At 41.9% G+C, this 25,668-nt stretch overlaps 2 protein-coding genes across 5 annotated transcripts; both read right to left on the reverse strand.

Moving 5' to 3' along the window:
* Positions 1 to 2,705: 2,705 nt before the first annotated feature.
* MGARP (mitochondria localized glutamic acid rich protein) lies at positions 2,706 to 17,983 on the reverse strand. 2 transcript variants are annotated; one of them, XM_060013010.1, is made up of 4 exons: positions 17,045 to 17,983; positions 9,707 to 9,810; positions 4,772 to 4,865; positions 2,706 to 3,436 (listed from the first exon to the last, which is right to left on the reverse strand). In XM_060013010.1, exons 2-4 carry the CDS (start codon positions 9,794 to 9,796, stop codon positions 2,976 to 2,978), a joined length of 645 nt encoding a protein of 214 aa, XP_059868993.1. In that variant the 5' UTR covers positions 9,797 to 9,810; positions 17,045 to 17,983; the 3' UTR covers positions 2,706 to 2,975. The 2 variants fall into 2 exon arrangements, with proteins under 2 accessions (XP_059868993.1, XP_059868992.1); XM_060013009.1 differs by lacking the exon at positions 17,045 to 17,983 and adding an exon at positions 15,027 to 15,144.
* Positions 17,984 to 18,351: 368 nt separating this feature from the next.
* On the reverse strand, positions 18,352 to 24,814 carry NDUFC1 (NADH:ubiquinone oxidoreductase subunit C1). Of its 3 annotated transcripts, none has more exons than XM_060013011.1 (4): positions 24,696 to 24,814; positions 24,053 to 24,156; positions 22,483 to 22,562; positions 18,352 to 21,288 (listed from the first exon to the last, which is right to left on the reverse strand). In XM_060013011.1, the coding sequence occupies exons 1-3, from the start codon at positions 24,760 to 24,762 to the stop codon at positions 22,503 to 22,505; spliced, it is 231 nt and encodes a 76-aa protein (XP_059868994.1). In that variant the 5' UTR covers positions 24,763 to 24,814; the 3' UTR covers positions 18,352 to 21,288; positions 22,483 to 22,502. The 3 variants fall into 3 exon arrangements, with proteins under 3 accessions (XP_059868994.1, XP_059868996.1, XP_059868995.1); XM_060013013.2 differs by lacking the exon at positions 18,352 to 21,288 and adding an exon at positions 21,301 to 21,873 and having other exon boundaries at positions 22,479 to 22,562; XM_060013012.2 differs by lacking the exon at positions 18,352 to 21,288 and adding an exon at positions 21,302 to 21,873.
* Positions 24,815 to 25,668: the final 854 nt, after the last annotated feature.

Below are 25,668 nucleotides of genomic sequence, written 5' to 3' on the forward strand. Positions count from 1 at the left end.
CCACCTATGAAGTATTCCCGTCCAAACAATAGGCCTAAATCTGATCGAACCTCTAGAGCTAAATGCCAACTTATAGGCAGTACAAGGGAGAGGAACATGTTAAAACAAACCCAAAAAATACATGTGGTGGCAATAAGCAAAACCCAGACTGAAACAAAGCTACAGATCAAATGACCCAGTTTATTAAAAAAAAATAAATTGCAAGGAGGAACAAAAGGGAGATGAAAGGGAACCTATGGAAAAATAGACTTAAGGACATGTTGACCAGTTGCAATTCGTGGACTTCGATTCTGAGCCAAAAACAAACTGAAGGGAGGAGAAAACCCTTTATGAGGCAGTTAAGGAAATTTGATTCCTGACTAGATAATTAGCAATACTAAAGAATTATTATTGCTATTATTATTATTTTACGAACAGGCATTAGTAGTAGAAGATTAAACGGGTGGGACCACAAATACAAGATTTGCCAAGAGTTGATAATTGGTAAATCTGGGTGAGGGCACACGAAGATTCCTGACACCATTCTCTCTACTTTTGTTTGAAATTTTCCACAATATAACATTAAAAGGAAATATGTATGTATATATATATATATTTGTTTTTTTTAAGATGAGGAAGTTTGTGTTTTTGAATGACCTTGAGTGGACATTAATCACGTGGCTTAGCTAGAATTATGGTGGTTCATCCTGTGATCATGAGGAAAGTCCACCAAGGATAAAGCCAAAACATTCCTGATAGTATTGGGTTGGCCAAAAAGTTCGTTCGGTTAATGACCATGTTGTTCAATAAAGTTCTCGGTGACAATGACAAATGTGTCTTTTACTTACAAGCGAACGAACTTTTGGGCCAACCCAATAGAACAGAATAGAAATAACCTGGTCCTTAACAACCGAGCCACAGAATAAACCAACCTGGCAGCTGCCTGACCTCTGGAGAGCTGGTTAGATAATAACTCTCTCTGTTGTTTAATCTCTTTTGAGTTGGTTTCTGTTATTTGCAGCAGAGAGCATCCTAACTAAAACAGTGGAGAAGAATGCATTTGTGTGTGTGTGTTGAGGTCGTAGAGTGGTACCGGGTAGTGTTTCTGCTCTATCTTACAGAATGTTTAGTGAAACAGCATCCCTTAATTGCAATGATTAAGTCCTTGCAGTTATTATTTCTTGCTAGCTCTCAAATTCCAGAGGGATTAAACCAGCCAGTTTATCATCTCGCACCTATATCCTACCCTAGTTTACCAGGGGTGAAAATCTTAGCAACCGCACTGCTACAGAAGGCCAGGGAATAGCAGTCCTCCACCTACCACCAGGGATGGGGTCCTCATGGCCATCCAGCTGGAGAGTGATACAATTCCAGAACCCTATTCTCAGGGTCTGCTTCCTGGGACCACATGCAGTACAATTATCTCAGGTGGAGTTCCTAGAAACAGAGCTTGAAACAGGAATTTGAGGCAGGTGGTTTATTAAAGGAGTGCTCCCAGGGGAATAGGAAGGAGGCAAGCGGGATAGAACGGGGGAGAAAGCTAAGCAAGGATGTAATCTCAGCTGGAAACCAGCCTCGACTGGGAAGCTCTGCGTTGTCCCTCAGCGAAGGCTCCACCTTTTGTATCACCACGGTAGTCGGTCGTCAGCTGTGAGCTGCCTGGGGTGAGGTTGGGGGCGGGGTGTGTGTGTGACACTCAGAGCAGCTAGGATTAAATGTACTGGCCCAGTTAAAGGGATCTAGTCAGAGCATCTGTAGCCTCCACTACCACTTCCCAACTTACCTGAGTAGCCGAAATCTTACTAGACCCTGCGTGCTCTAGCCCACCCTTGCATCACGATTCTTTCTCTCTGAAATCGTCTCCACCGCTCTCCCTCTTTTTCATTCCACTTTAGCCACACACTGGCCACCGTGCAATTCCTCAAATTCTCTAGCATATTCGTGCTTCACATCCTTTACCCTTCTCAGTCCCCTCATCTGGGATGATTTTCCGCTGCTCTCCCAGCAGCCCCGCCCTGCCATGTCCTCATGACTAGGTCCCTTATACAACCTTCACATTTATACCCACAAGACAGCTTCTTAGTAAGGTCTTCTCTGGCTGCCCTAACCAACACTTATAATCCCTTTACTTTCATTATTTTTCTTTTCAAATACTTATCAGTATCTAACATACTATATAGTTGCCTTATTTATCTTGTTTATTATTTATATTTGTTTAGAGTATTTATATATACCCTAGAACACGAGCTGGGAAGGGTAAGAATTTTTATCTTTTTTTTTTTAATCTCAACACTTAAAACAGTGCCTGGTAAATTACAGGTGCTCAGTTAACATTTGTTGACTATGGGAATGAATGAATGAATGAATGAATGAATGACCACTGGCAAAAAGTGCCAGGATAAATGCTGCTTGAAGAGAATTAAACTGAAATGGAAAACACTGGCACAGCCTGCCGTGTCATATAGATGGGAGAACGGATACATATATTGCCCTATGCAGAGTTCTCCCTAGATTATGTTTTCTTTGATAACGTTGCAATGTTCATGTGATGTTATATGTGTATATATTAGTATATCCTATTTATGCATATAAATATTAGTGAAGAATAATAGAAGCACTAAAGATTTTCCAAATTTATTTAAATGAGTTCAAATCAAAACTCAAGAATCTAGATTTACATACATTAAAGAAAGGTAAAATTATAGCAAAATTAAAGTGAATGCAGGTTGTATAGATAGCTCCATTCCTATGATAGAAAATTTAAATCCACAGGTGAAACTCTTTAAGCTCTTTACATGTCATACTCTGATCCCAGAGAGTAGAAAACTATTCAGCACGCAACATCTCCATTCTCTCGATCCTGAAATCTATCAGTAGATACCCCAAATCCTCAAGGCACACTAACATTTTCTAGAAAAGAAGCCTTTTTAAAATCTAAGGTTACTGAAACTACAAAAACACCTATCAGACCCTCTGTGGCATTTTTTGCCCACGTGTCAATCAGCATGAGATGAGCCTTGGGCTGAGGCGGCCTCAGAACAAACACTGGCTTCTTCTTCCTGTAAATCAGCCCCAGCAGAGGATTCTGACTCAACTGGAGAATTTTCTTCCAGTTCAGCATATTCACCACAGCTTTCGTTCTCGGTTGTACCTTTATCACTATCGATGGCAACAGCTTCATCCCGAACTGCGCTGGTAACCTCTGACGTGGTTTCAGGGCTGACCTCTGCGGTTTCTCCCGTCCCCGCATCTGTCACCTCTGACCCAGTTTCAGCACCAGCGGCAGCGGTCTCCTCGGCAGCAGCCTCCGCATCGTCTGGACAGGGGGAAGCCTCTTTGATGACGGCAACTGTAGCACTGGGAAGCTCTGCAGCGTCCACCACCGGAGCTTCCACTGAAGGTACTTCGGGGACTTCTGAACTGGCTTCCTCGGCACCCACAAGGTTCTCTTTTTCACCTTTAAAATTTAGTCCATGAAGCAAAGTATTAATGTAAAGAGCATGGGAAGACGGTGAGACACTATGCAGTCATTTTAAAAAAGGAGACAGATCAATAAGTACTGATATGACATGGTCTTCAAGGTGGTCTGTTCAGTGAAAAAAAAGCAAGGAAACGAGCAATGTATACAGTATGGGACTATTTGTGTTAGGACAAAAGGAGGGTAATATAGACCTAGAGTTATATTTGTAGAGACCCTCTCCTGGAGGACACAAAGAAACTGGTGTTATTGGTTGCCTCTGGGGAGGTAAAATGAAAGGTCTGCTCTTCTGAAAACCCTTTTGAATCTGTTGAACTTAAGAAAATAATAATTTCATGTGATTATTTATTTTAAATACAAACCATGAAAATAAACAGGCAATGTGTCATGTGAAATAGCATGGAAAAGTAGCTAACTTACTAGCTGATGACTCAGAAAAGCCACTAGTCCTCCCTCAACCTCAGTTTTGTCATCTGTAAAATGGGGATATTAATAATACCTACCTCACGGAACTATTGGGAGGATTGACTACAATAATATGTATGAAGAGGGGTTTAAAACCAAGGAAGTGCTATGGAAATGCTGTATTTTATCATTATTACAATCAGCCGTCTCATGATTATATTCAATAATGTTTACTAATGATATTCTGTTTCTTATTGTTCTCATGACTAAAAGGTTAAAACTGGTCCATGAGCAGCTGTTTTCTTTGTCCCTAGATAGTGATCATGGTATTGGATAATAATGGCCTTATAGTTGAGATGGAAAAAAGTATGGTTTAAAGCAAGCAGTTTAGGCAAGAAATATACATTAGGGTGAAAATGTCAAACTTCTGTTCTTACAAGTTGCCATTTTATCAGTCAGATCAACTGAGGGACTCAGTGGACATGACTGAATCTACTAATGTCACTGCACACAGGTGGCCTTAGCCAAAACTGAAACAAAATTTCATGACTTAAAAAAAATTAACGAGAGAAATGAAAGGTCAGGCTGCTGAGAGAGACAGATACTAAAATTATGCCTGCATGAATGGAAACCTGAGTAGGGGAAAAGTAATATTACCACACAAAGAAGTCAAAGCTGCTGGTCAGCAGATTAAATGTACAATGTTTTCATTTACCAAATGCTCTCATCCAAAACCTCTAACAATATTCTTTAGGCTTTGGTTGGACTTTCCCTTCCTGAATGAACTTCTACCCAGAGTCATTTTGGATTAAGTTAGTAAAGAAGCCAAAAACAAATACTGTCCATTGCTAGACTAAGATAATGAAAATCAGTGCCTCAAGGAAAAAGAAAAGAGTAAATTCACTTTACCTGGAAGTGGATGTAACTCTGCTTTGGTTTTTTCTTTCAAATTCGTTATACGATCGCTGTGTTTGGCTTTCTCTGATGTGATTCTCTTGTAAGTCTGAAAGTAAATGTGTGCTTAAGTTTATTTCTTGAGCTCTAAGATTCATCATGCCAAGTTTAAAGCTATCTACAGTTCAAACAGGAGAAACCAATACACACCATCTACTCTTTTATTTCCCCTCTGGAAATCTTTGTCAATAAGTAGAATGCTTTAAAAAAGGAAAGAAACAAATGTTCTAACAGATGTCAAAGATAACTGAAAACACACAAGGTGGATAGATAAAGACCAAGAAGAAAAAAAAATTATGCTAGAATCAAAATATTCTGACAGGCATTTGCAAATATCCTGTGGTATTTATCTCAGAGTAATGGAAATTTATATGCACACAAAAACCTGTACACAAATGTTCATGGTAGCTTTATTTGTAATCCAAAAACTGGAACCAGTCCAGACGTCCTAAAACCGGTGAACCGTTACACAGACTGTGGTACGTCCAGGACATAGGACACTACTCAGCCATAAAAGAGATGAACTATAGATACAGGAAACAATTTGGATGAATCTCCAGGTAAATTATGCTGAGTGAAAAAAGCCAATCTCAAAAGGTTGCACACCTTAGGATTCCATTTATGTAACATTACTATTATTATTATTAATTTTTTTTGGTAATGTTCTTGAAATGACAAGAAATACAGAAATAGAGAACAGATGGGTAGTTGTCAGGAGGAAGGGAGGGGGAGAGCAGGCGGGCAGTGAGTACAATTACAAAAGAACAATACATGGGACCCTTGTGGTGATGGGACAGTCTTGTCTCTTGACTGTGGTGGTGAATACACGAATCTACACATGTGATAAAATTGCTTAGGACTAAATACATGCACTTGAGCGTACACACACACACACACACACACACACACACACGCACAAGTGCATGTAAAGCTGGTGGAATCTGAATAAGGCCTATGGATCGTATCCATGTCAGTTTCCTGGCTGTGATATTGTTTTATAGTTAGCAAAGATGTTGTCACTGGGGGAAATGAGCTCTCTCTGTATTAGTTCTTATAACTGCAGGTGAAACTCAATTCTCCTGCCATGAAAAGTTTTCCAAAAGTCTTCCAAAATGACCCATTTGTAGACCCCAATGAAGATTCCTTAAGTCAGCTAGGTTTAGTCATTAAAAGCAGTAATATGACTGACCCACAGGTTACTTGAGAAACAAAATTGGTAATAAAGCTATCTTAATCTTAGATACAATGTGCAGGCCTCCTTTCATTTCAAAATCAAGTAGTAATCTCTGGCGTATTCATATTAGACAATGATATTTTAAAAATGAAAATCTCGGGCTTCCCTGGTGGCGCAGTGGTTGAGAGTCCGCCTGCCCATGCAGGGGACACGGGTTCATGCCCCGGTCCGGGAAGATCCCACATGTCATGGAGCGGCTGGGCCCGTGAGCCATGGCCGCTGAGCCTGCGCGTCTGGAGCCTGTGCTCCGCAACGGAAGAGGCCACAACAGTGAGAGGCCCGCGTACCGCAAAAACAAAAAAGAAAATCTCACTAGATAATATTGTTCATATTATCTCAGCTTTAAAAAATGTTGGTAGATATTTCTCTCTTAGTGGCAAGTAGGATGACAGATTTTAAAAATTTGCATATTTATATGTAGTATTTTCTAAATTTTTAATCATTATAAACCATTGACCTCATTAAAAGTTATCCTATGCAAATTACAAACCATTTTATAGTATGTTAAAATTAGACTGTGAAAATGGAAAACTCCATAAGCTCGGGGGTGGAAATATTGCAAAAGTGGCCCTTGAACAAACCCTCAGGGTTTGGTGAATTCTGACTTGAATCATCTGGCTTTGAAACACACAGAGCAAACAGGATCAGCAGGAATGACAGTCAACATTTTTGTATAAAAGCAGGGAATATTTCCTAGTGGGGTGGGAGCTCCTGACTTGTACACCGAGTCAGCACCCTCAGTTCTCAGTACAGTAAAGCTGAACCTGTGCCCAAGTTCATGTCCCTGAAATGGCCATCCCAGCAGCAACATCCCTAGGACATTAGTCTTATTGCTCAAGGGGCTAAAACACAATTTAGCTACTAAAGCAGAATCAAAGAGATATAAGAATAATTCACACTCATGTGTAACCCAGAGGATCTAGCTTTTTCAAATCGAACATTATCAAGCACAGAGTAGAAGAAAGGTCTATTAGAAGAGAGAGTCTCAAAATTAGACTTTGAAGTTATTTCCAAATGATATTTTGTAGTTATTAAACGTAAGCATCTAAAATCTACCACAGCTTTTAGAAACCAGTCTGGCATTTTGCTCTCCCAAGATACCCAGACCTTCAAAAAATGGAAGTGACCTGGGCCTTACTCAGATTTTCAGAGGCTCTGGTAGTAGATTTTACTTGGAAATGAAAAAGTGCTCTTACCTAGGGAGCATCAGATAAACCTAATATAGAATTTATTTTAGTGCACGACAAGGAAGGGAAGGGGAGGGCTAGAATATGGGTTTTTGAGTGCCTCAGGTTCTGTATTTCCTCCTGAAAGTAGCCTAAGATTCTTGGGAATGAAGGCTTCCAACATTCCAGATAAAAACTACATAATCTGGGCTTCCCTGGTGGCGCAGTGGTTGAGAGTTCGCCTGCCGATGCAGGGGACGCGGGTTCGTGCCCCGGTCCGGGAAGATCCCACATGCCGCGGAGCGGCTGGACCCGTGAGCCACGGCCACTGAGCCTGCGCGTCCGGAGCCTGTGCTCCGCAACGGAAGAGGCCACAACAGTGAGAGGCCCGTGTACCGCAAAACAACAACAACAACAACAAAAAAACTACATAATCTTAGAGGTAGAAAGGGACTTAGAGATCATCACCTTGTCCAATTTCCATTCCCACTGTGAGAGAACAAGGCCAGAAAGAGCTCTCAGGCGTAGCCAGTTTCTAACCAGCCAGTTAAGATTGCTTTTGCAAAGGAGGATTTAGCGGACTGCAGAGGTTCACGTCTGGCACTGGTAAACATGATTAGGGGTGTAGCGATGTCCAGATGAAATTCAGTCTTCCAGCTTCCCACATAATCACATGGCCTAGTTTAATCTGTTTTCCAGTGGCCTATATCCAACTATAGCAGCCCTAGGCAGTGAATTCAATATTAAGCAGTAGAAAGATGGTAAAGCAAAGGAATCTGGGTATGAGTGAAAGCGGGTAGATTAGTGGAAGACAATAATATAAGTGACATGTTTGAACTTTCCTGGCTTCTTGAGGCTTTCACGTTTCTGAAGAGTAGGATATGTAGTTTGCTTTCATTACCTACATAGTCCTTTAAACTGCTCCTAGTTAGGACTAAACATCTCTTTATGCATATTTCTGTAAGGTCAAACCAAAATGTAGTGATTGTGTAGTCTCATGGTTCCTGAAGAATATATACTTATTCTCATTTTATTCATAATAAAGATTGGGTTTCAGTTTAGAAAGTTTATGGCAAAAGGAGGAATGATTCAAATCAATAGGATTATTTATTTATTTATTTTTGGCCACACAGTGCAGCTTACGGGATCTTAGTTCCCCAACCAGGGATTGCACTGGGCCCACAGCAGGGAAAGCGCTGAGTCCCAACCCCTGGACCTCCAGGGAATTCCTAGAATTATCTTATTAACTCACAAATGTTTCTCTTTTTTTTTTAGCTCCAAAATCATACTATTAAAAGCTTTGCTTTATGGTGTTTACTTGTGGGGAGTGGATAAGGAAGACCAGGGAGGAAAACATTCTTTTGATTTTATATATGTCTATTTTGAATTTTAAAAAAATATATAGATAAATACTACTTTTAAAAAATAAAAGTAAAGGGCTTCCCTGGTGGCACAGTGGTTGGGATACGGGTTCGTGCCCCGGGCTGGGAAGATCCCACATGTCATGGAGCGGCTGGGCCCGTGAGCCACGGCCGCTGAGCCTGCGCGTCCGGAGCCTGTGCTCCGCAACGGGAGAGGCCACAACAGTGAGAGGCCCGCATACCGGAAAAAAAATAAAATTAAAATAATAAATAAAAGTAAAGATGTAAAGCTAATAAAAAACTATGGAGACAGTTAAAAGACTAGGGGGAGAGAGGGAAGAATGAATGGTTGGAGCACAGGGCATTTTTAGGGCAATGAAACTATTCTGTGTGCTACTGTAATGGTGGATACATGTCAGTATATATTTGCTAAAACCCATATAATGTACAACACGGAGTGAACCCTCATGTAAACTACAGCCTTTAGTCAATAATAATGTATCAGTGTTGACCCATCAGTTGTAACAAATGTATCTCACTAAAGCAAGGTTGTTGATTTGGGAAAGGGGGGCAGAGGGGTAAGAGGAAGTATATGGGAATTCTCTGTACTTTCTGCTTATTTTTCTGTAAACCTAAAACTGCTCCAAAAAATAAAGTCTATTAATTTATTTTTGGCCGTGTTGTGCAGCATGGGGAATCTCTGTTCCCTGACCAGGGATGGAACTCGCACCCCCTGCAGTAGAAGCGTGGAGTCTTAACCACTGGACCACCAGGGAAGTCCCATAAAGTCTGTTAATTTTTAAAACATTTCTCTCTCAAAACAGTTCTTGTCAAATGTTAATAATAGTACCTACCTTAAAGAATTGTTGTAATAATTAAATGAGCCATGAGTCTGTCACGTGGTAAACACTCGAATGTCAGCCATTAGTACTGTTAGTATTTATAATAACATTGTTTTTAATGAAAGTCATCCATAGTTAGTGGTAGTAAGTATTTTATACTTAAAAATTTTTTTCATAATCTTATATATTTAATTAATCCCATGTCTTGATCTTGACATTGCTTTGAGTTTTCTCACAGGTTGTAAAATATATGAATTCCTGAGCACCAAGGTTATTAAAACACTTACATAATATCCACCAGCACTGACTGTGACACCTACAACCAGATAATAGATCATATTTGATCCGGATGATCCAGGGAATTTGTTAGATGACATCCAGCGAAGAGATGCTAGGAAAACAAGTTTAAACACAGTTAGCTCCACCACGGGCAAAACTATTTTAGATGATTACATCCAAAAAAATGTTTTACCCCTCAGTGAACCTAGAATCTATTAACATCAACTGATGTTAGCTTAAAGGAATACAGTATTACAAGGTAGGGTAATAATTCCACTTGACATTTTCTTAATCTAATTTGATAATTACTTATGAAACCTGTCATCCTGATGCTTCGCATCATGCTTTACTTCGAAGGAATGCAGACGTGGGTGAGGAGAAATGACAAAGCGTTAAACAATTTTAACAGTCAAACGAGATGCATGTGAGCAAAAGAAATCCATTTATTGTATATTCTACACCACAGGATTCAATGGAAAAGATATTTTTACAAAAAATTAATTAAATACATTTGTGCTTAAAGTTTACATGTTAAATAAAACATTTATGTTGAAATCCAACACATTTCTATAAATCTATATTACAAATGTAGACATAGAAAGAAACTCTAATTCTTCTAATATAAAACCTTTAAAGACGGGCAGATAGAAGCTTTTTAAAAAATTTTTTTATTTATATTTTAACATCTTTATTGGAGTATAATTGCTTTACAATCGTGTGTTAGTTTTTGCTTTATAACAAAGTGATTCAGCTATACATATACATATATCCCCATATCTCCTCCCTCTGTGTCTCCCTCCCACCCTCCCTTTCCCAGCCCTCTAGGTGGTCACAAAGCACTGAGCTGATCTCCCTGTGCTATGTGGCTGCTTCCCACTAGCTATCTATTTTACATTTGGTAGTGTACATATGTCCGTGCCACTCTCTTACTTCGTCCCAGCTTCCCCTTCCCCTTCCCCGTGTCCTCAAGTCCATTCTCTACATCTGCATCTTTATTCCTGTCCTGCCCCTAGGTTCTTCAGAACGTTTTTTTTTTTTAGATTCCATATATATGTGTTAGCATACGGTGTTTGTTTTTCTCTTTCTGACTTACTTCACTCTGTATGACAGTCTCCAGGTCCATCCACCTCACTACAAATAACTCAATTTTGTTTCTTTTTATGGCTGAGTAATATTCCATTGTATATATGTGTCACATCTTCTTTATTCATTCATCTGTCGATGGACACTTAGGTTGCTTCCATGTCCTGGCTATTGTAAATAGAGCTGCAGTGAACATTGTGGTACATGACTCTTTTTGAATTATGGTTTTCTCAGGGTATATGCCCAGTAGTGGGATTGCTGGGTCATATGGTAGTTCTATTTTTAGTGTTTTAAGGATCCTCCATACTGTTCTCCATAGTGGCTATCAATTTACATTCCCACCAGATACAAGCTCTTTTAAGACAAATGTTGCCATAAGGTCATATCTAAAATAGAAGGGCAATTTTGTACAAACTAATAGAAATAGATTAAGGTACTGTATTATTCTATTTAAATATATTAACTCTATAGTGCTAGAATTTGTATATACCATATGCTATGGAATTGAAATTTTTATGATAGACTCAAAGCTAGAAGAAGCTTAAAGTTCATATAGCTCAAATTCTCTATTTTAAAGATAAAGAGGGACTTCCCTCGTGGCTCAGTGGTTAAGAGTCCACCTGCCAATGCAGGGGACACAGGTTTGATCTCTGCTCTGGGAAGATCCCACATGCCTAGGAGCAACTAAGCCCGTGCACCGCAACTACTGAGCCTGCGCTCTAGAGCCCGTGAGCCACAACTACTGAACCTGCATGCCACAACTACTGAAGCCCGCGCACCTAGAGCCTGTGTCCGCAACAAGAGAAGCCACTGCAACGAGAAGCCCGTGCACCGCAACGTAGAGTAGCCCCTGCTCGCCGCAACTAGAGAAAGCCCGCGCGCAGCAATGAAGACCCAACACAACCAAACATAATAAATAAATAAATAAATAAATTTATATTAAAAAAAAAGATTATAACTGTAGGGACTTCCCTCGCGGTCCAGTGGTTAAGACTCCGCGCTTCCAATGCAGGGGGTGCAGGTTTGGTCCCTGGCTGGGGAACTAGGATCCCACATGCCGGAGGTGCAGCCAAAAAATAAAAATAAATAAATAAAACAAAATAATCTTTTTAAAAAAGAGTATAACTGTAAACACAACACACAAGGTCCCTTGCCTCAAAAAAGAGGGAAAAGATGTACAGGCGAATAATTGTAGACAAATAATTGCAATGCAGTGTGACAAATGCTGTAACGAATGAAAGCAGAAGCAACAATAGCATGAAAACGCAGTGAAAGGATTCAGCTAGCTGGCTCAAGGTAACTGCCACGATTGAAAAGACGTGACCTGAGCTTTGAAGGAAAGTAGGAGTTTGTCAGATAAACAAGGGGAGGGAAAATTGCATTGGAGGCAGAAGGCAGAGCGTGTGCAAAAGCATGAGACAGTGTGACTAGGAAAACTCAATGTATTTTGATGTGGCCTGACACAGAGAATAAGGGTGTAGGGACCTGGAAGAAGTTATGATTTGCAGAAAGCAAATCTCAAGACATTTGCACAAACTACGAATCTCCATAGTAGCAAAATTGGGAAGATTTTGTATATATGTTCTTAGTTTGGATATAAATGATCATCTCTTAGAAAAAAACAATTTTTCCCTACAAATGTGCCCTGAGAGGCTATGGTAAGAGGTTATGTCTTTGACTTCTAGTGGAGCTTTTGTTGGTTTAAAACTACAGCTGTGATTAAATAGGGAATACATAGCTTTCATAGTTGGCAACCAGTAATAAATATCAAAAAGTTTTTTTAGGGCTTCCCTGGTGGCGCAGTGGTTGAGAGTCCGCCTGCTGATGCACGGGACACGGGTTCGTGCCCCGGTCTGGGAAGATCCCACATGCTGCGGAGCGGCTGGGCCCGTGAGCCATGGCCGCTGAGCCTGCGCGTCCGGAGCCTGTGCTCCGCAACGGGAGAGGCCACAACAGTAAGAGGCCTGCGTACCACAAAAAAAAAAAAACAAAAAAAGTTTTTTTAAATAGGAAGAAATAGAGAAAATTACAGAGGTTTAAGTAAAGACAAATACAATTATGGCAGAGTTATTTAAAAGAGCAATGAAATGGGAAATCAATATTTGGTAAAGATTAGACAAATTTTAGCATATTCATAAATGTGAAACAGATATTTTAATTTTTGCAGAAGATTGTCTACACGAGAAAATACTTACAATATATTAAGTGAAAAGTTATAGCAAAATAATCTTTACAGGACTATCCCAGATTACGTACATTGTGGAAGCAGTGTACATAAGAAAAAAAAATGCAGGAAGGCGGAAAAAAGGTCTGCAACACCACGTACACTAAAATGTAGATAAATAGTTGTATTCACTAAGTGGTAGAATTACAGGCGACTTCTAGTTTGTCTTTCTGAGTTTTTTCGGTGATCTACTGTAAACCTAATTTATTTATTCATTAAAATTTTACATTTTTAAAAGCAAAAACCAGAGAACAAAATTTGATGAGGCACGGTTAAAATTTTATCCTTCAACAAACTGAAACAATTTCATTTTTCATCCAAATTGGAAGTACCAATACAAGGTTAATGTCCACGACCGAAGCCAAATTTCCAGTCAATTACAGTTCAGAAAATACATAAATGAATCAACACTACAAAAAAGTAATTAGATGAAAATGAGGAAAAAATCAGTACTGCTACAACCAGTATTGCTAACTACCTGTTCAGAATTTTCAGACTTCTTTTCTTTTACCCCAAGTTGGGGAGGAAATTATTTGAAATATGTGCAGCTACCAAAAAAAGATGTGTATGCGTGTCCGTGAGGACGGTGAGGGTTGCGTTCAGAGAGCTCGAAAGGCCACCGTCAGGGCCTTTTCCGTCTCCCCACCCCCAATCACAACAGCCCCGTTATCTTCTGAACTTTCAAAGGAATGGCTTCCCCCTATTTCACCAGCGAAAAGTCTGCTCTGTCTTACTCGGCATAGAGATCAAGGAAAACGAAGACTCTTTATTTCTGTTACTGGAGGCAACTTCTTCTCAGTAGCATTTTAAGAGAAAAATAAAGCTAGTTACACATACCCTCCTTCCCTCCCACCATCACCATCACCACCGCAGGCCTAATCAAAGTGGAAACAAATTGGCCATGGAATTTTCCGCAGGAGTCGTTCTCTTTCTCCCCGACTCCAATGCAAGCCTCAGCAAGTGGGGCAAAGTGAAGGGAGAACTAAGAACTTCCCACGAGGTTGTCTAAGAGCCAGCGCCCCAGTCAGGGACGGAAAAGAGAAGATGCACGACGACTAGGAAAGAGCCGGCTGGGGCAGAACTGCTCGCTTGCGCAAACCTGGGCGCAGGGCCGCCGGCGGCTGGCAGGGAAAATGCTCTCCTGCTCACACTTCAGCACCTACGATGGCCCAGGCCCTAGGCTAGGCGCGTTCGTGCGTATCAATTTTTATTTAATAAGCTTCCAGCTCGCACTGCCACCTCCCCTTCAGGAAATTCGCTCCCTTTCCCCGTGCTTTAGAAAATCTACAGGTGATGGATACGGGGGGGGGGGGGGGACGCAGCCCAACAGCTGGAGGGCTCCAGATCTCTCTGCAGCCCCTGAGGAAAGCGTTTCGAAGCCCCTTCCTCACCGGGGATGCCACGGCCCAGGCTCGTGGCTGCCGAGTCCTGGACAGGTCTTGAGTCTATTTACTCAAGAGCATTTACCTAACTTCTACGCGGCCGGCACTGCCTTCCGCGCACCCTGCCGAGCCCGCAGACCAGGGTCCATCTTCCCACCCATTCCTCTGCTTCCTCGTGAAGTTGGAGAGCGCTTTGGGCCCTGTATTAAGACAAGGGGTAAGCTTTGCCGACTTTCGCCAGGCACTTTTCTAAGCGCTGTTAACTACATATTAACTCATTAAAACTCATTAGTGTCCCCATTTTGCAGATGAGGAAACTGAAGTGAAATCACTTGCCCAAGATCAAGATTCGAACCCAGGAAATCCAGTCCGGATCCAGAAGCCGCGCTGGAAAGGCACCCTACTTCCAAAGTCTCCAAGAATGTCGAGGTGATTTCCCGGCCACCCTCCCCCTTCTTCCCCGCCCCCCCCACTATCCCCATCCCTATCCCCAATCTCAGGCTTCTGCTGCCGGGGTTGGCTTTGGCCCACGAAGGGCAGGCGGGAACCGGCGCGCCCGCGCGATCTGTGCGCGAGGCACCTGTCCTCCTCAGGCTTGGACGCCGGGAGAGGCCCCCCGGGCCAGCGCCTGCGACTCACCGTCCTTCCGGAGCGGCGCGGGGCCTGGGGGCGCCCGCAGAGGCAGCGCCAGGGTCTTGGAGACCGCCCTGCGGAGGTACATCGCGCCCGGCTCCCTGCACGCCGCTGTCGCTGTAGCCCCGCGGTGCTGCGGGGCGCGGGGAGCCCTGGCGAGCCCCGCCCCGGGGAGGGGCGCTGACCCCTGCCCGCCCCGCCCCCGCGGCCCCGTGGGGTTTGTGCGCAGGGGTTGGTCGTGCGCACCGTCCTCCCTCAACCCAATCTGCAGGCTCTGTCGCCTTCGCCTGGGCCGGAGAAGCTGATGGTGGCATCTCGGAAAAGGGATGGAGAACCGAGAAGTCGCTGTCATCTGCCTGCCCTGTACTGTTCCAGTCAGTGGGACTCCTCAGAGCAGGATGAAATGTCTCGGGACTCGCATCCGGAATAAGACACAGACAGGATTTATCATGCCGTGTGCAAGCTGAACCCCCTTTCTCTCACGCACTCCGCTAGCTTTCCTAGGAGTGGAAAGGGCAGCTGGAAGTTCCCTGGAGATGGAGGAGGGGGGGTAGCCTCAGCCTCCCATTAGTGCTCTGGGTGATGTTCAGAATCCTAAGAAAATTCCCGCTTAATGGCTGAATTTCTAGGCAATTCACGATTACAATAACTTTTAAATATAAACTCCAAAAATGCTGCATATTCCTCTATGGGATGTGAAGCTAGTATCTCCAAATCAACTAAAAACACTGAATTATTAGTTTCTCCCTCCAGATTTCAATCACTTGCCTCATTGTGGCGACAAGAATCTGTCATGGTTTGAATATGGAAACCAATCATGTATGCTTATAACATTTTCTACGTGATTAATCTTTGGAAGGCACCATTTCCTACTACTGTAACCCCTTAAGTATGTTTGGCACTTGACAGTTTATAAAGCACTTTCACATAATTTTCTCCTTTAATTTTTAGTTCATCGCTCTGAGGAAGGTGGCAATTACTCGGTTTAGCAAACGACCAGGTGGTGGGGAGGAATTTTCAAGGACCGATGGTTATGATTTTTTTTTTTTTAAAGGACATGAACATAGTCCTTCTGGTTCCAAGTTCTCTTGGCATGTTACAGGCAAACTACTTGCTCATTTGCTAGGTGAATAACTAAACACTCCTCAGAGGTTCTCGTTCTGAACCCAATTCTAATAATATTTAATATAGTCTCATTTAAGGAGTACAAGCCAATGATCAGAACTAGTTTTTTTTTTTTTTTCTGGTACGCGGGCCTCTCACTGTTGTGGCCTCTCCCGTTGCGGAGCACAGGCTCCAGACGCGCAGGCTCAGCGGCCATGGCTCACGGGCCCAGCCGCTCTGCGGCATGTGGGATCTTCCCAGACCGGGGCACGAACCCGTGTCCCCTGCATCGGCAGGCGGACTCTCAACCACTGCGCCACCAGGGAAGCCCCAGAACTAGTTTTTTGATGCTCAGTCACTAGCTATTCCTAGTGATTAAACCTTAAGAGCAAATAGGTAATCTGTGTTAATGAGAGGTCAGATTTAGACTTCCAAGCCCCAAAGAAGGGGCTAGACCCAGACCCTCCACCAAGAAGTTAGGTAGTCCTGAAAGTAACAAAATGCAGATTCGTACACTTGCTACCTTTGCCCAGCATCAACTATACGTCCTAGGATGAACTGCTAGCAGCTAGTACGGACTGACAAATCAAATCAAATCTGTGGGGAGAGCTCCTAACCATTTCCAATTTAGTGCAGCTCAATTTAAAATTAAAAGAGAAAACAAATCTGTTTACCACTACAGCTCATTCCTTCTTTGGTCTACTTAGGGCTGAATTTTGACTTCGTTGCCAGGGAGAGGAAATAGTCAAAGGCAGTAAATGCATTTTAATGGGTATCCACATGAGTGAAATGTGGATAACTCCTCTGTTGTGTTGCTGTCAGCTGTAAAGCACATTAGGTAGAAAACACGCTCAGCTAGTTGGAGAAGGCAGCGCTAGACTCTGACTTCCAGCCTGAGCCGAAGCTCCAGGCCCACTTACAATGTTCTGATGCCTGTCAGTGCGCACATGATAGGATCCATTACAGTCCACCATCTCATCGTATGGTAAGGTCCAGCGGGGAGTTTATCATGTCCTCTAGGTTGGATGTGGCCATCCCAGCTGGCAAAGGCAAGAACTGTGAGATAAGTAGTGCTACTTCTCCACATCCCTTTTCATCTTAGCTAAAAGCTCATGGCTCTTGGATCAAAGGGAATTTGCCACCTACTCTACTGCTCCTGTAGGATACGTGGCTTTCCATTTTGATGTCGAACTCTTCCCACATTTTGATGAAACACTTCCCAAGAAAGGACATGCCTGTGGGGTGTCAAATTCACTCTGTAGCAAGCTGTCTCTCCAGAACCCTGAGAGAATTTTAACAGCAGGTCTTCGCCATACAAGACTGTGTTAAGGCTGAGACAGTAGTTTCCCAGCTGTTAGTCACAGTTTATAATGCTGCCCTTGAGCACATCCTTGACATTTCTCTTGGTCTTGTTAGGAAAACAAGAACTTAGGGTTAGAGTTAACTTGGTTTATCTAAGATGATCTCCACCTAACTGTGATTGTTGACAAAGACAATATTAGTTTTGAAAACATATTGTAAGAGAGGGAGCTCACGAAGCTCCCTAACCACTGGCACTAATAGTCATACTTACTCAAGGCTTAAGTTCCATATAATTAAAGGCAATTCTCAAAGATTGAGTGATTTCCTAGGCTCCACAGAAAGCTAGAAACAGCTTTGTTTTTTTTTTTTAATATTAAATCCCTAAGCTATAACCTGTACTTTCAACAGATCAATACGGATATAAAGTGAAACAATTTAGAAGAGTATCTAGGAAGACAAATTGGAAAGCAATTTGAAAAAGTGCTGATAAGCACGCTTTTTTTTTAACATCTTAATTGGAGTATAATTGCTTTACAATGGTTAGTTTCTGCTGTATAACCAAGTGAATCAGCTATATGTATACATATATCCCCATATCCCCTCCCTCTTGCGTCTCCCTCCCACCCTCCCTATCCCACCGCTCTAGGTGGTCACAAAGCACTGAGCTGATCTCCCTGTGCTACGTGGCTGCTTCCCACTAGCTATCTGTTTTACATTTGGTATGCACGCTTTTGATGGCCTAAAATATTTCGATAAAATGAAGGAGAAAGGACAATCAAGATGATAAATTCTTAAACAATTCTTGGAGGTTCCTCAGTACTCTTCCCATCGATTCACTTTCTCTTCTGTAGTAAAATAAACATGACATTCCCTACCCCTTCCATATTTTCCTAAGGCTACCATAACAAATTACTACAGACTTGGATGGCTTAAAACAACAAACTTTATTCTCTCACAGTTCTGGAGGTTAGAAGTCTGAAGTCAAGGTGTGAAACATGCAGGCAAGAACCCTTCCAGCTTCTGACGTTTACCGGTAATCCTTGCTTTCCACATGCATCACTCCAGTCCCTGCCTCCATCATTCCTGTCTTCTCCCTGTGTGTCTGTGTCTCTTCTCCTTAGAAACATACAAGTCACAGTGGGCTAAGGGCCCACTCTACTCCAGTATACTCATTTTAACTAATTATATCTGCAAATACCCTATTTCCAAATAAGGTTACATTCTGAGATAATGGGGGCTAGGACTTCAACATATCTTTTTGGGGACCAAAATTTAACCCATAACAACTTCTTATACTTAAAACTGAGCTCCTATAGCTTGGTTTTTTTTCCTACGGCAACTTAAGAAACTAATTTAATGACTATCTCACAGACACTGAATCTGAAAAAAAAGGTCCGATTTTGATCTAATAAAAAACTTGACAACATTTGACATATGAATTTGTCTGTTATCTTCCTTTTTATGGAAATTCTTTTACATTATTGCTAAAGGAACCATCACTTGACCAAGTTCTTCTCAGGAGTTGTGTATCAGAACGATTCTTGTTCAGTCCAGCTAAAACATCTCAGTTTAAGAGACTACTGACTGTAGCCCTCTCTTTACAATGTGGGCTGGGGAAGAGACGGTCTGTGTGCAAGGGAAATAAAGCACATAGGCAGGAAGCAGAGCCCAGAGCAAAAGTCGGGATAACATTTGAATGCCAGGCCCCAATCATTCCTGGGCTCAGGTGCATGCCTGTTACGGCAGTCTGTGAGTCACTCTGTATCCTCATAACCTTCTTTTAGTTTAATGTAATTTGAGTTAGGTTTCAATATTTAGTTTAGAAAGCACCTCTCACCAGCGCCCCTGTGTGGCACAACTCTAGGAGGTGTTAGTCAAGAGTAATCTGCATCTGTACTGTCCAATACGGCAGCCACCAGCCCCATGTGGCTATTTAATGAAAAGGAAATAAAACTAAAAAAAAATGCAGTCACATTAATCGCATTCCAAATGCTCAGTAGCCACATGGGAGTAGTGGCCACTACGCTGGCTAGCACAGGCAGAACATGTCCATCACCGCAGAAAGTTCTTTAGGACAGCCCTAGTCTTCATGAATGGCTCCCCCTGGAGTTACAGGCACGATCAAGAAGAAAGTCCACACAGGGCAGCTTTATTTTCAAGGCCTGACATACAGTAAATCTTGCTTGTTAAAGCTGTATTTTATTTCCAACTAAGGTTATCAGTTTCCAGAATTTCAAGTGTCTTAGAGTTTTCTGTTCCCTTTAGGGATGTGAATTTTAAGTGTCTCTTTTAGGGTAAAGTTCCTTGAACTGGGAGTTGATACCTGACTTCTTGGTCCATTACCATGTGACAGTATTAGTTTCCTACTGCTGCTATAACAAACTTAGTGGTTTAAAACAACACAAATTTATTATCTTACATTTTTGTAGATGAGAAATCCGACATGGGTCTCACTGGGCTGAAGTTAAGGTGTCAGCAAGGCTGTTCCTTTCCGGAGGCTCCAGGGTAGAATTTCTTTGACTTCTCTGTCCCTTGGCTCTTGGCCCTCTTTCATCTTCAAAGCTAGCAATGGCCAGCTGAACCTTCCTCATATCACACCACTCTGACACATACTGGTGCCTCCCTCTTCCACTTCTAAGGACCCTTGTGATTACATGAGGCCAACCAGATAATCCAGGATAATCTCTCCATCTCAATGTCAGCTGATTAGCACACTTAACTCCATCTGCAACCTTAATTCCCCTTTGCCTAACCTAACCTAACATATATACAAATTCTGGGGAATAGGACATGGTCATCTTTAAGAGTCCATCATTCTACTTTCCAGTGATACTGGGCAAATGACTCTTTACCTCTGGTTTTTGCATTTGTAAAATTATGGAATTGGTCTATATAACCCCCTAAGGTCCTTTCCAGTTCTACCACCTAGGACTCCGAATTGACAAAAGTTAATAGTTACTGTTTTATCTGGTCTTTCACTGAATTTGGATTAAATACTTATTCTGAGATAAGGTAACTGTGACTTTATGTTCAGAAGTGACTTCCAAAGGTATTGGGCCGTGATAAGTGTTGGCCAGAGCCCGAAACACAAACAAAGCCATTTATAAGGCAATGAAACTTTCTATTTAACATCAGAATGGAGATACAAATAATACACTTTCAAATGTACAGTATTAATACATTAAGTGTTTAAATTATATGTTAATGAAGTGGCATATAAATAGGTGTTAACTGATGTACAAAAAAGAAAGGGTTTAAATGAGGGATAAATGAAGTGTTTTTTCATTTGTCTCTATGAGCTCTCACCAACTCCTTTTTTTGAATAGTCTGTTATTCATTGGATGAAAGTCATATGAGCAAAAAGAGCCAACTGTGGCCATACCGGTGTTAAAAACAGTCACCCAAATGAAACTCATTCAAACTCAAGGAAATGGAGTCAGAAGAAACTCTGGTAAGAAGAAAATAGTATTTGGGTTCTTTTGTATTTTAAATAATAGAGTAGGAGTAGTTCTATCATCCTAATCACTAAATAAGTGTTCTGATTAGAAATCACAAGTTGATAGAAGGACTAAATCCTCAGCAGTGATTTTTTTTTAAATCTATATCCTTAAAAAGTTTTCTTACCAATGACCCAATTAACAAACGGCACTTTCCACATTAAAATACTTCTAGTAATTTACGTTAGAATTGACATTTTATACATTGTCACAATGTACATAATCTGAAGAATACAGAAGTATTTTTTAATTTAATTATGTGAAACACAAATGCTGACTTGACATATGTTCACATGTAACTCTTTCGCTCAGTTTACAGCTCAACAGATTGGTGAATCCAGAGGAACTGCTATAAACACTAATACCTATAATGGAAAAAAAAGAAAACTGTAGCATTAACCAGCAGAAGTAATATTAAAATTAGACCATTCTGAACAATGCACCTTAAAGTGTCAGGGGAAGTCTAAAAAAACAAATCCACAAAGAATATCAACTCCTCATTTTATCTAAATTTTAGCAAAAAAAAATTTTTTTTTAAATCTTAACTACAGGAGTAGCAAAAGCATCTGGTTTTGATTTAAAAAACTATTTCATTTTTATCTCTTGATTGACTGAAGTAGTGAAATGCGCAAGGTGATAATAATAGAACAAAATGTACATCTGTGATTACTATTTTATTCTCCAGCACATATAAGTTATCTACTTTAATCAACCTAATCCAAGAAAGCTGAGATTTATAAGGATGATTTTTCATTTTACAAAAGGATTAATATAGGATTTCTTTAAAAATATTTTCAGAAGGGGCTTCCCTGGTGGCACAGTGGTTGGGAGTCCACCTGCCGATGCAGGGGACACGGGTTCGTGCCCCGGTCCGGGAAGATCCCACATGCCGCGGAGCGGCTGGGCCCGTGAACCATGGCCGCTGAGCCTGCGCGTCCGGAGCCTGTACTCTGCAACGGGAGAGGCCACAGCAGTGAGAGGCCCGCGTACCGCAAAAAAAAAAAAAAAAAAAAATTTTTCAGAAATATGGCACACATATACATATAAAATAAACTCACTCTTTTAAATAACAGACCATGCAGTGTATTCTATCTTATTCACAGCTAGGTTTTATCAGGAATTGTCCAACTGGGTGTTAGTTGTAATGACAATCATAATAAAATCGTCATGCAGTAAGAAGTTTAACAATTGAATGCCCTGTTCTCGTGGAATTTTACACTCATGTGTGGTATATGACAAACAGGTATTAAGAAATACATACACAAAGAATGATAACTTGTCCTAAGTGCTATGAAGGCACTGTGTACAGCACTATTAGATTTAAGGAAATATGATTTTGGTTTCATTCTTAAGCACAACTTCCTTTGAACACAGTCAAAGTGTAATGATTAAAAATGATTATGCTAAGAGATCCTTCAGCCAAGGTATTAAATTTGTCACAGACAGGAATATAGGTGCTAAAAAGTATAAACCTAATGAAAAAAGTCAAAACACATTATTTAAAAAGAGGTCAAATTAACTTGCATAGTCTATTCAATCCTAGAAAATCACATACTTACTGTATCAGTGTTCCAAAAGTTTATTCCAACCCATTTCTTCTTTCATACTCTAAAACATCTTCATTATGTTGTTTGATGAGCTAGAAGTAGGTAAGAGTTAAAATTAGAAATGCAATCTTCCTGGCAACTTAAAGAGGAGGAGAAGATCAACTAATGATATTTATATTTTGCAAGAGAAATAAGGATAGATTAAAAGAATTACAACTATTCTAGTTAGAAATAAAAGGCTAAAGGATACAAAAGTCCAAAAGCTATGAATGATATGTACTTGTTCACCACAATCTGACATACTATAAATTTGAGAAGGCAACCCTTAAAAGTTTAAATCCAACTTCTGCAAATAAATTACTTCACTCAGTGGGTAATTAATGGAATGGAGAGCCTTACCACAGAGGGGCTAAAGCAACAGGACAGAGCAGAACCTGGTTATTAGATGGGGTTGGTGGATGTGTACTATACTTCTAACCTCAGAAGTATGATACTGTGAGTGAACGACCAACCCACAACCCCCAACTATATATGTATTAATTAGATGTCACGGAGGACAGCCGCTTTCTCAGAACCACTGTCTGACAGAATACGCAACTAGAACGATGGCTGATATAGGGTGACATGTGTTGCAAAGATCCAATATCAATCAGAGCTCTCAGCAACAAGTTTCTTTTTAGGAAAGCTTTAAGAACGTATAAAGTTACATTATAACAAACGTTATTTTGAAAGGATTAGTTACTAAGTTGTAAGTAACTTTCAACATCTCTTCCTCCTTTCCATGTCAAAGAGCTGAACCACTTTAATGGAAAAAATCCCAAATAAGAGATCTAAGAGTTGGAGGTGGGCGGCAGTGGAGGAAATTCCAAAACAAAAAATTTAAGTACTAATGTAACACAGATACTTTTAAAATTTTTATCTATGGAGAGACAGTATTTCACAGTGGTCTACAGTGTAGCCCTGAAGTCAGGGAGGACTTGGTTTGGCAAATTAATTTCTCCAAGTGTTTCCTACATCCGTAAGAGGTCAATAATAATAGTACTACCACATAGTGTTGTTGAAAAAATTAAACAAGTTTTTACAGGTAAAGCATTTGGCACACTGTAAACAAAGACAAAAAAAAAAAAGAAAGAAAGAAAAAGGCTGCTACACACTAGGTACAATTTCCAACAATGTATTTACACAAACATTGTTAAAATCTTATCTCTTGTAAGTCCAATGGGATTTAATTTGTATAGCTTGTTCATTTACGATCTGTCCCTATGGCACCTGAAAAAAGTGCCTTCATAAAACCCCAACCTGCCTCCATCTTTATTAAGAAATAAACTAAAGGATAATTAATATGTAGTGAAACTGCCATTCACGACAAAACCAGGCGAAGGAACAATGACAGAAATTTCGGCCTCATTATACTTTCTCGATGCCTCTGAAAATATTTTTTAGTCCTTGGAGAAATAGGTTATTAGCAGTTACATAAATAACCTATGGTATGGGAGATTTGCTGCGCAACATTAAACCTCACACCGGTACTTGTCCTCTCCAGCGTGCTGGAGTAGCACGATTTAAGGGAGTATATACTTACATAGATCCACAAGAAAACGGAGGTGCCCAAGGTCAGTCCAACCTTCAGCCAGTCAGGGCTGCCTTGTGGCGGTTCCCGAATGTAGAACTTTGACCGCGCTGAAGCTGAAAGGGGACAGAAAGGGTCTCTAAATCTGTAACTTACCACCCTGTCGGGATAAACCTGACATTTACATGCGTATTGTCGCTTTTAATTCCCCCTTCTACTTCCTCATTTAAACAGCCACAGAAAGAGAGGTTCAGAGATGCCTAGTAACTCGCCCTGGGCCACCAGCAGGGCCAGACCGGGTAGCGCCTTCAAAGCCTCGTACGCGGGCTTTGGCGACCCTCCGACGTCTCGGGGGTGGGCAGATAGAAGCGCCCCGGGGAGGGTCTCCTTCTCCCGCGTCTGCAGGAGAAGGGACTCAAAGTCCATTCGCCGAAACCCCGAGGGGTCGGACGGCTCTGGGAGGAGGGTGGGCAGCGGCTGACGGGGAGCCGAGAGGCGCGGGTGGAGGCAGGTGTGGGCTCCGGGAGGCGGGCCGGCGAAGGTCACTGCCGGACAAGCCCGGAGCGCAGCCGCCTCCTGCCCCTTCGGGGCTGGGTTCGCCCTGGGAGCCGCAGGCTGGAAGGTCGGGGCGGCCTGCTCGAGGAGGGACACTTACAGCCGCTCGGCAGCCTGGCCGGGGCCAGCAGCTTGGAGAAAGGTCGCAACAAGGCAGACAGCGCCATCTTGCCGGGTTGGGCTCCGCCTCCTCCAGCCCCGCCGCTCTCGGGGGTCGGCGTCCGGCCGAGCGCCCCCTGGCGGGCGGAGGCGCGGAACCGCGGGCCCTGCGGCCGCGCCGCGTGCGGGCGCTAACCCCAAGAATTGGAGTTACCGCCTGGTACTCTAGCTCTTCTGGTCTCAACCCTCAATGTGCACAGTGGGATTACGAAGGAGGTGATTACAAGGGGGAAAATGAAAGGTAGTTTAGCCGCGTCTCTGTCCTCGGAGAGTTTATTTCAGACCCCCACCCCAGGGACATTTACAAAGAGAGTTACCAAAATCTTCCTGCGTAAGCCGGGAAACTGCAAGTGAAGAGGGTTGAATAGTAGCATTTTGATCGAATTCGGTGTTTCAGGCACTGCGCCTTAATGCATCATTTGATTTACATGCACTATCATTTCACTTTCACAACGGCCGCAGGACACGCCGTGATTATCATTCTCAATTTATAGATGAAGCTCAAAAGACAAGCTCTTCCTCCAAGGTGACATATTATATATACCTCATATTTGAAACGACCTCTTAACAGTTCCCAAAGTCTGTTTATACGCACTAGCACAGTAAAGTCTCACAACCCTGTGAGGAAAAGAGAATCCTAGTATTTCAGAAGTGCCCCGACCAGTTCAAGACCACACAGCTGGGGAAGTTCGGACTCGGACTTAGCCCACCCAACAGGTTTAGACAGTCCCCTGAGGCCATAAGCTGCAGAGCAGGCTCAAAGTGCCAAGTTCAAAGCTCCATTCGTGCTCACCTCTTTTTAGCTATATGATTTTTAGGCAAATTACTTAATCTCTCCAGTTTTATATCTGGAACAAAACACCTACGCTATAGGGTCGTTGGGAAGCTTAGAGCATGTCTGGTGGTTTTAAACA

Source organism: Delphinus delphis, chromosome 5 (assembly GCF_949987515.2).
Source record: "Delphinus delphis chromosome 5, mDelDel1.2, whole genome shotgun sequence".
Taxonomy (NCBI): domain Eukaryota; kingdom Metazoa; phylum Chordata; class Mammalia; order Artiodactyla; family Delphinidae; genus Delphinus; species Delphinus delphis.